At 38.7% G+C, this 10,962-nt stretch overlaps 1 protein-coding gene across 1 annotated transcript in view; it reads right to left on the reverse strand.

The window, feature by feature from the left end:
• Positions 1–890: 890 nt before the first annotated feature.
• Positions 891–10,962, reverse strand: part of METTL16 (methyltransferase like 16) — a 32,731-nt gene continuing 22,659 nt past the window's right edge. Inside the window, exons 2-9 of the mRNA XM_014306865.2 lie at positions 10,650–10,849; positions 7,600–7,740; positions 6,448–6,563; positions 5,533–5,675; positions 4,252–4,321; positions 3,365–3,454; positions 2,288–2,461; positions 891–2,197 (exon numbers count right to left, since the gene is read on the reverse strand). Coding sequence (XP_014162340.2) covers positions 1,580–2,197; positions 2,288–2,461; positions 3,365–3,454; positions 4,252–4,321; positions 5,533–5,675; positions 6,448–6,563; positions 7,600–7,740; positions 10,650–10,849 — 1,552 coding nt within the window. The 3' untranslated portion in view covers positions 891–1,579. The remainder of the gene's footprint in view (positions 2,198–2,287; positions 2,462–3,364; positions 3,455–4,251; positions 4,322–5,532; positions 5,676–6,447; positions 6,564–7,599; positions 7,741–10,649; positions 10,850–10,962) is intronic.

Genomic DNA, 10,962 nt, shown 5'->3' on the forward strand with positions numbered 1-10,962 from the left:
GGCGGCCTCGGGAACCGGGAACGGACGGGAGCAGGGAACCGGGCGGGAGCAGGGAACCGGGCAGCCCGACACGCCCGAGGCGTGCGGTCATCGCAGAGTAGGGGCTGTCTGTGTAAAAACACCGGTGTTTGCCGAGGCAGCGCTCCGAGCGTGCGGTAACACGTGCGGTAACGCGTGCGGTACCGGTGAAAGGCTGAGATAATTCAGTGAAGGCTCTGCTTCAACAAAACAAGGCTTACCTTGCAGGAGAGGGCCCAAAGGACAAACAGCCTCTTTTGCTGTTTCCAGTATCTCTCACGCCAAAATAGCTGTTTCAGATTCTAAAAGACTAGGACTGGTTTTACCTCTCCTCAGCAACGTGAATATGAGGAGCAGTTCTACGAAAATTCCGCAGTACCCGAAAAATGCATGTCTTTGTCCATCACCCACAGAAGTGTCAAGAAGCATTATATCAAAAAATAAGGTTTTTCTAAGTTGCTTTTCATTTCAACTGAAGAAAGCATACTTATCTTTCCAAAAATAAGGACAGCAAAGGGACAACACTGAAAGCAGGAGTATGAACTCACACAATAATTTCCTTCTGGACACCACTGCTTTGTTTTGGGTAACACACACACACAGGCACACGCACACGCACACTCCACTCAGAAAAGCTCTTCATGTTCTGTACCTCTCTTCAGAGAAATGGATCACAGCTTAGGAGGCTGACTTCACATGAAGCAGGACCAGTGGTCATCATCTCAAACACACACAGAAATTTCTGGCCCTTGAAGAAGAGCATGTGCTCTCATTCCCATCATTAGATCTTAACATTAAATGGAAAATTCTTTAAGAATACTGCTGTCATTTCAGACAATTGTATCTGAGTAAGTGTAAAGGATGGTCTAATGGAGGAGTCAACGTATTTTAATCATCTTTAAATCAAGCAGCTCAAAAAGCTTCTTTCATTGTTTAAGTTTACAGAACCAGATGCTACCAGTAGGCACTTCTGTGTTTCAGAGCCCAAGCACCAGAAAAATACAACACACACTTTTCCCCTAAAGCAATTATTTTAATGAATTGACACTAGGAGAATGTATCTATGCTGCTATTCTGTTGACCAAAAGTTAGATACATTAAAGGGAGGAGAGGCACACACAAATCCTTTGCTAAAGGCTCTCACTGCAGGAAACAATTCCCACCGCAGACTAACCGTTTCCTGCATTAGTACTGAAAAAATATTGAAGAAAATAACTCAGTAAAGATTTCCACTTAGTAACAATATATATTTCTATTCTGCCAGAAAAAGACCAGAATAAGCACTGCTGATATTTAAAATGTTCACAGCATAAACATGTTTCACTTCAACATGTAGTTTTACAACTGCAGTATGAAATCTATTACTTCCTCATCACTTCATGTCCTCCTTACATTTTTGAAAAAGCTATTAAAATATTAAAGGAGATATCTATCTTCATTCTACTCTTCTTTTTTTTTTTAAGGGGGAAAAGACAGGTTTTGCTATCTGAAATTTTTAATTCATTAAAAATAGTTTACAAAATCTGAGGACAGACCTACTTTACCAAACTAGGAAAAAGAGCTAACTAGCAACCAGTCGAAGAATTTGGTTCCTCAAGTACGTGCACAGCTGGTTCATCAAGTCTCTGTTCTGTCCTTCAACCCAGTGCATTTCTACTACTACATCATTTCCTTCTTTCTTCACGTTCATTAAACACTTGAAGAGAAAACCCCCACTAGTTTCTTTAGGGCCTGGCTCTTTTTCCACCGTTAGATTGCCCGTTTCCTCTGAAGGGCAAGGTTCCTTCTTCACATCCCCAGAACCTTTCCCAAGTGATGTTTCTCCCTGCTTTGCTTCCATCTCCTCTTCCTTCACAGGATCACTGTGTTCTTCTTTGGCAGCAGATTCCTCTGGTTGCTCATCACCTGCTGTCATCTGGACATCCTCATCAGGTGCCATAAACCCCATTTCAGAGTCTTCAGCCTTGGGGTTTTCACAGTCCGAGTTGTTGCTCACGCTCTTCTGGCTGTTCTTTTCCTCCTCCATTGCTTGCAGAATATCTTCAGAAGCTCGAGGAAGTTCTCGTAATTGCCTTACTCTCTCTCGTTTCTTTCTCCTCAAATGAATCCAGGAGTTTTCAATGGCAGTCACAAAGAGGCTAATTTCATCTTTTCCACATGGAACACGTTTATGCTGAACCTATTGCAGAAAACAGAATTTCATACGATCCTCTCACAGTTATGCTTTCAATTAGGACGCTGTTTTAACAGCTAATACTTCATACTGTACCTTCAGATCAGTGAGAATCTTCTCCATCCAGGCTCTAACCACAGCAATAGCTTCCACAGCATCCCAGCCCATAGCTGCAGCTTTAACAGACAACTCTTTGACTGTAGAAGCCAAAACCATGAATGTAATTGGTTTTCGTGGTTTTTCTAATTTTCTTCTTTTAGAGGGAGGTGACTAGAAGAAGAAAGAAAGAAAAGAATTACAAGGCTATGCAGTATTAGTGGGGTGACTTTTGTAATCAGCAGACTGTGATTCCATAAGACATGAGGATTAAGAGTGTAACATAAGGCACTAAGCAGTCATTCATTTGGGACGTGCTCCACTTCACCCCCAGGAGTTTCAGACTCAAACCAACTAACAGGATCATGCACTTTATGCTAGCCTGATGGACAGAGGGAGTTTAACTTCAGGTATTAGGCAAAAAGTTTCATTGGTTCCTTTAAACTATGAGCTCTCCATGAGCTGAGAAAGTGTGGCTGCTTGTGGGAATAGAGGCCAACTGCCAATATCCACGTTTTGATCCAACTGCACTGAAGGTTTACTTGCATCTTCCTTAAGATTGGTAATTCTCGATACCTATATTCAAATATACAAACATCCAGATCCAAAAAAGCAACTGGCTCACATTTAAGGTGAACAAGCTCCACTTACATTCATGTAGGCAAGTCTGAGTTAGACGTGGTCATACCTATTTGGTAACAGAATCCACATGTTAAATTAAAACTGAGTTCTTGGAGGGAAGTTTAAATTCAAATCCAGCCCCAAACTTAGCATATTTTTATTACTACTAAACAATGTGAGGTATGTTACAAATGATCCTTATTTTCACTGAAACCCACAGGAAGTTCCTGCAATGGCTTCCTTTTTCACCCTCAACAGGGATCACTCATGAATCACATGTCACAACTGCTAACAGACTGGCAGCCATCTAAGAAATTCCACTGTCCATAAGCCCAGCACATCCAATATTCCAGTCTGAAGAAGAACAGTTTGTATCACAGTAGCTATAGCTCATTAGCCCCTTCCTCAAGTAAGAGGCAGAGAAAATCAGAGGCAAACCAGAACTAAGCTACTTACAGGTACTTGCACATCATCATAGAAACTCCAGGCCAGAGCCCATCTCATGGTGCGTCCCTGGCAGAATTCAGTGTGAGTGACTTTAGGGACCTATGCAAAGAAGCAATACATTATTTCAGATTAATAAACAACATTGTTCTACCGCACACATTTCCAAACAAAGCATATTTTCTCATTATACAAATGGAGATTCTTTCTGACATGGCTCAGAGGTGTCAAGGCCCTCTCATTTCTCTCCCTTTTCTAAGACTGAGGTACAACAGTTCAAGGATACAGAAAGAAAATCAGATATTTTGTATCTAGCTCAGCATCTGCTTTTGGTAGTTCATCTTTCTGGGACTTTATTTCACCATTTCCACTGTATACACAGACAGATCTCACAATTATTCTCTTTGTATGGGAATTAGTGAAGAGAATGCTTCCTCCAGAAAGCCATCCAAAAGTCCTTTGCACAGCCCTCTTTAATGAGAATTTTACTTAGTGCCAGAATTGAACACAAACAAAACAACACTGCCACTTAAATCATGTTACTATTTCTTTCAACCAAATTGCTAGAAAGACTAGAAAGCTAGATTTTTTTTTGTTCTTTTTTCTTTACTACAGCCTTGTTAAGCTATTTTAAAGCAGAAACCCTGAATCTTCTAGACTGAAGACATGCTCCAACATGTGCTAAAGACAAAACTTTGGAGATAATATTTGCTACTTGTCTCTCAGTTTTGAATCTACAATAGTTAAACCTCATTTGTTTCCCTAACAAGGAATTGCAGTTCCTTTTTGTAATAAAAACTCCAAGAAATAATTCAACAATAATTACCCACATACATTGAGACATACTATATTCTGTATAGAACATAGGAAGGATATGTAGGGACTCCATGCAAACTCACCCCCTGGATTCGAAGTTCTTCTTTCAGTGGTGCCAAACTGCATTTCTTACCCAACATGCAACTGTACCATCTGCAAAGCACATTACAAAATTAAAAACCAAAACAACAACAACAAAAAAATCATACTTAAGCAAAGTGACTAGGACACAGTACAACAAAACTCAGAACAGAAGGTCCAAAGACAGACTGGACAGGGAAATCTTTTTGCACTTTTAAGAAATATATTAGGAGTATTCTAGAAACAACAAATGAACTATGAGCAATCTTGTTTCAAAGAGTGACTCCAATTATGGGGAAGATGTTACACCTTATAAGAATTTGTTTCAACTTCTCCACTTTCTTTGGAGAATGAATCAGAACAAAAAGAATAACCAACTATTGGCAAGTAATCATGCTCAAAAGCAGACTATCACTGACTATCACTTGTGCTCACTCATATCTTATCCAGGTTTCCATCACATAACCCATATTTCATGAGGAAAAAAATCAGGAAAAAAAAGGAAAAAGTTATTTTCCCACTTCTGGTGAAGCTTATCCTTCCACCCAGCTCCACATCTTCAGAATCTCCCAAACATTACTTTAGATGAAGCTCTGTTCTCCAGCTAAATTATTATTCAAGCTTTACTACCCCATCTTCCACATTTTTTGATGAGTGGATCAAAAAAAGTTTATTCATAAATATAACATATTGAAGATCAAAACTTAAGATTTCCCAGTTATCAAGGGACAGTTTTGTCCAACACTGGCAGAGTGAAAGCCTGATGATATAGTCAGAAAACTGAAGACAGGCTATCTGTTTCAAAATAAGGTCAAAAGAAGGTCTCACTATGGTTTTTATTGCAGCTTTGTTCACCCAAGATAGCATTCAATACAACACTGTCCTTTAGCAGGCAAAGCTGCAAGTTACTAAAACTCAGCTAGGAAAAGAAAAAAAATTTTAGGTAATCAACAGATAACTAAGCAGTATCATAAAGCCTCTTCCATCCCAAAAATCCTCAAGAATGAACCCTGATCTGTCTCTTATCAGGTACACGTGCTAATTTTGCTGCAAGCTACAAATGTCACTTGTACAGGCTTTTTTTTGTCTTCTGCCTTTAAATACCTCCAGCAATAACTTCTAATTGCTGCTCAGAAACAGTTGGATGTGGAAGTATCATCAAACAAACTGAGCAGCTATCACTGGACCATAGGTACTAAAAATAACATTGTTGCATGACTTCTGCCAAAGATGAAGATAAAAGGTGTTAGTTTGGGTTTTTTTGACTGGAACAAAACACTTACCGTAACCTCTTTTTAAGCTGGAGACTGTCATGAATAATTCTTTTGACAAATTCTAGTTCTCCTCCCTCAGCCATGATTTCTGTGATCCCTCCTGTATTTACAGAGCTGGGAGGGGGACGCCGTGGATTTCGAGAATTAACTCCCTGGATTAAAAAACAAAAACATTTGACACGAACATTTAATGAATTGTTATGCTGCTTTGTACACTGCTTCCTATCTTAATCTTTGGCGGAAGCAAGCACCACCACCTCTATTTATCCTCCCCCCATCAGAACCATGGATAACAAAGATGCACTCAAAATAAACATACCTGAGTGAATTCCCCACAATCTCAAACCTAGGTAAGCTACTTGTCACATCAGGATTCTGCTAATATGAAATATGTGGTTCCAATACATGTAAGACTTGCTAAGTGCATCTATGCAATTACAATCTGTAGTGCTTAATTAAATATTAAACCTTCTTTTCTACTGCCCTGCATTATACATTTCTGACTATATTCAGTGGATATTGCACAACCTGGAAGATGCCATCTACACGACTAAGGAAATGAAAAACACAGTTAAGCAAAATTCCAGGAACTAATTCCTCTGCACTACAGAGGTGCCTGTTATGCAGCAGGCATCTGATTTCAGATTTACCAGCTGTCTACTTTCCAAACTCATTTTCTAAGACAGTAAGAACTTGTGAAAGAATGCTACAGCTCATCCTCCACTTTAGGAGGGGTAACAGTAAAGTTTTCAGAAGTTTTCCTTAAGTCTCCTTTAGGGGCTAGGTGATGAGGAGGGAGAAGACAAATACTATTCATGATGATTTGGGGTTTTCCACTCAACTTTACCCAAGACAAGAGGTTAAATTGTTGCTACCTTTTCAGTGACTACTGAAGTACATATAATATGCAGTTTGTTACCTTACCTTAGCTTCCAGCTGGTTGGCAAAAAAGGGGGGGTTGCACATGCAGAAATCATAAATGATCTCAGATTCTTCTTTCAGTGCATCCATTAGAAGAGTCTTCTGTGGTACCTTAACCACTATTAGAAAAAGTGATTTTGGTCAGTAAAGAACTTCAGCTTTTATTTAACATGCTATATACATTATACATTGTATAAAACCTGTGCTTTCTAAACAATGCTTTCTACAAAAGAGATGTAACAAATATCACCATACCAATAAAGATTTCAGGCCAATGATTAACATACAAACAGCCTGTATGTTTGTATGTTAATCATTAAGCAGCAGAACCACGCGAATCTGTTTAAAACAACAAGGACTACCTGAGATATACGAAGTTCTCCAACACAACTACAAATGTGCTTTAAACCCTTACAATTACAGGCACTAAAGCTTCACATAAGGCCTGTTCCTTTGCCAGCTGCTTTTCCAGCATATTGAAACACCACCACACCACTAAAAATCAGTGGGAGCAGTGACAGAAAACTCTCATTGCTCTCCACATCAAGTTCTGGATCTCCAAGATATGAACAACAGATTAAGACATGTTGTTCAAATGGATGCTTCCAAAAGTTTTTATTCAGAGCTCATAAATGAACCTGATTTTTACTACACTGAGTTCCTTCAGAAAATTCTCCAAGCTCATTCCCAGACCAAGTCTGGCATAGTGCCTCTGCTACCACAGGCAGTGTCAGGACTTCATTCAAGAAGTGAGGATGAGGAACTCTCTGTACAAGATACACCTTTGTGGCAGCATCATGCAATTAACCAAGTGGAGCATTCCAGGTCTCCTACCAGCAGAAATAGCCCAAACACTAAGAAATACTTCAGTAACAGACAAGGAATGCAGAGAAAAAAACACCCCAGGGTGAAGTTTAACTTTTAGATTTTTGTAAGGAAGAGTATTTCTCTATCTACACGTCCCATGCAGAGAAGGCAGCTTTTTGGCTTAAGCATACACTGACTTCAGTAAATATTTTGCTCCAATAAAAGTAATTGAGCAAATAATTGAGTAAAAAATATACTTGGAAGGAATACACATTCTGATATGCCACTGAACAAGGCAAAAATTAGCCACAACATTCATATGCTACTAAATACCTCCTTACATTGTACCTTTTATTAGATCAGACAAGTTATTCTGTTCCACATTCTTCTTGGCATAATTGAAGCACATGTCATCCACTTCTGTTGCAAGGAAATACCAGCCATTCAAAGTTGCTCCAAGTAATGGGTATATACAGGATGCCCCTGTCCCTGCAGAAGTGAAAATCCATGAAAAAGGCAAAATAAGTACTGGTGTTATGCACAGTGCAGCTGTTAACTATGTGCTTATTACACCAAAAAGAACTAAGTTCAAGAAAATTTATTATTAATCACCTGCTGATTATTAATCTGATTATTGATCATCTGCTACCCAATTCTTTAATGAACTTAATTTTTCTAATTTGAAAAATACCATTGTCCAATATGCACTTTTAATAAAAGAAAAAATTAATAATCTGTAATAAATTTCTAGTAAACTATCAGCTTTGGTTTAAGCTATTTTTCTTCTATATGACAATGGCTAATTTATATAAAGAAAGACAAATACATTCTGGCTTTACTAAAACAAAAGCCCTACCACAAATAAATCGCTCTTCTGCACTTTTCTATCATCTATCACAAATAATTTACTTGGATGCATACAATAACGACAAAAAAAAATCTGTTCCACCAGATTGCCTTTTTCTAATGTCCAAAACTATCAAAGAAACCTAAGTGTCAATTAAGATATTAAAAAAAGAGACAGATAAAAACTTGGTAAAAAAGAGAGGGACGCTAGCACAAAATAATCATGGCATACCTATGTGATCAAATTATCAATGGTAACCAAATTTAGGATTAAAGGAAATGGATACAAGAAAAGGGAAAGACATCCCACCACCACCAAACTAGAGTTTAGACATATATTTAAAATCTGTTACACTGTCTTATTGGACCATCAATAACTTCATCTGTCAGTACACAACAGCAAGGAATTACTTCTAGCACTTCTGTCAAGTCCCTCTTGGATGACTTCCTGCTTTTCCAAAGCTGAAACGTCAAAGCTCATGCAAATTCAGACTGAAGATTTTGCAGTATGTGGAGGACTTACAGGATCTGTCTCTTCTACCTAGCCACTTACCGTGATGAAGTTCATAAAAATCATTTTCAAAAATGAAAACTAATATCAAAAGCACAGAAATTGTCTAAGATATTTCAAAGTTACTAGAAGAAAGCTGCTGTGGACACACCATGTGATGATGCAAACCTGGTATCCAGCACAACTCCAGCTAAAAATACAAGTCAGTGAATTTCAGGAGAACAAAAAATCCCATTACAAAAAGTCATGCTAGCAGATGCCAAGAAATAATAAAATCTGGCACAGTAATAGATATTACTGAACCTCAGTTTTGAGGAATTCAGTAACTTCAAAGTTTTAATATCAAGCATTAAAACAGGTTACAAAGGGAATTCCAACTTCTCTCAATTTCATTTTAAGTTTTCTTCAGCACAAAACAGTCTTTGAAATCAAGCCTCTGAAACTGTAAAGAAAGATCCTACTGACAAAATAAAAGATGTGAACTAAATTCAAATGTACCATCACTAGTGCCTTTTAAATCATTCATACAGAATAACCAAAGACTGGAAATCCAAATGACAATTTCATTATTTGTGTGTGGAAGCTCTTATGGAACATGCCTTTCTTTTATTTCCAATGAAAACCAAATTATGGCCATCGGTGTGCATCTCATAAATTCTCATAAATGTTTACATTTATCTTGTGCCTAATCTAGATATCATCCTGATATAACCCAGTAACCCAGACTGAAAGTGGACAGTATCATCCATCTGCTGATCTTTGGTCCAACTTAAAAGACATTTTGTTCTCAACAATAAACAAGAAATCTTTGACCATCTACAACCAAAATACAGCTTAGCTGGCATTTGCCCTGGTTTCTCATTTGGCCTCTTTTACAATTCAGCTCACATATATAACTGCATTGAAATAAATTAAAATAAAAATTGATATTTAAAAAGAACACATCATTCACTTGTCCAATACACCTATAACAACAAGAAAAAATGTCATGTGAAAAACACCAATCAGTTGTTTTTTAAAATTTTAAAAGTTTAATAGTAATAAAATGGTTATAAAAATAGTAATACAATTAGAGTACTAATAATTTGGACAAATTGAATTAGGACAGTATGAGACAATAGAGACAAAGAGTTACGGGTGTCCGGGTACCTTTTTCTGGGCAGCAAGAACCTGAAAAAGGACCCAAATTAACAGAGGATTAACCCTTAAAAACAACAGCCTGTTGCACATTCATACACCTCATACATGATGCATAAATTCCATTCAAACACAGGATTCTATCTGATCAGTGTCAACTTCTTCCTCTGAATCCTAACAGTGCCTTCGAGGCGGGAAGAAGTTCGTTTCTTCTGATAAGAGGGCATTAAATTCTTTTTCTCTGAAAGATTTAGGTGTCCTGTGGCTGCTATCTGGTGTGAGTGCCTCATTCCTTTCTTAAAAAACATATCCCACTTACATAGTTCTTATTTTAACTACAAAAGTTACCTTTTAACTACAAGACTACATTTATCATATTATTAAAATGTTAATACAGCACTACTAATCAATACATCAAAATACATATAGTAAATATCTGCCTAGAGCCATATAATATGCACTTTGCACATGTCACTCACTAAGTGGAGCACTAAAAAATATTGCTATGCAACTCACAAACTCCCTGGTGCAGACATCCAAAAACAAAATTAATAAATTAGCAGCAAAACACAATTGGCTAGTTAGAACACAGAGGAGAAACACTTTTTAGATCCTTTAGAATGAAATTTTTGCCCGCATTTGCCACAACACAACAAAGCTGCACTCAAGTGAGTTCAAGGCCCTGAAAAGCCACATAATTGTGTGCCACGATGTTCCTGTGCTTGTGCAGAGAAACGCTGCCCACCCAGCAGGCACATGAAACACCTGTGGAGCTCAGACTGCTCCCACTACAGCCAGCACACCTCAGATCTCTTTGTTCCTCAAACCTGACGTTTTCCCATGCAACAAACTGTACCTGCTACCGTCGCTGATGATAAATAAGGATTTAAACATTTAGCTTTACCTATGTCAATGCCTCGTCTCAGGGTTTGCTTGTCGGCATCCCCGTGGCCGATGAGATCCTCCACCCAGTGGATGTAGTTCAGCCTCAAGGGGACGGTGGGAATGAGCCTTTCCACGGGGATGTCGATGGTCAGCCCGAAATCCTCCTTCAGCAGGGTGCACGTCAGAGCCCTCACGGCCTCGGGATCCTTGAAGTTCAGGCTGAAAGGCACACGCGGAGCTCTCAGGGGTGCCCGGGGCGGACACACCAGGGGGACACACAGGGAACACACCAGGGGGACACACAGGGGACACCCAGCAGCCCCATCCCGCCC

The sequence above is a fragment of the Geospiza fortis genome, unplaced genomic scaffold (genome assembly GCF_000277835.1).
Source record: "Geospiza fortis unplaced genomic scaffold, GeoFor_1.0 scaffold1, whole genome shotgun sequence".
NCBI lineage: Eukaryota > Metazoa > Chordata > Aves > Passeriformes > Thraupidae > Geospiza > Geospiza fortis.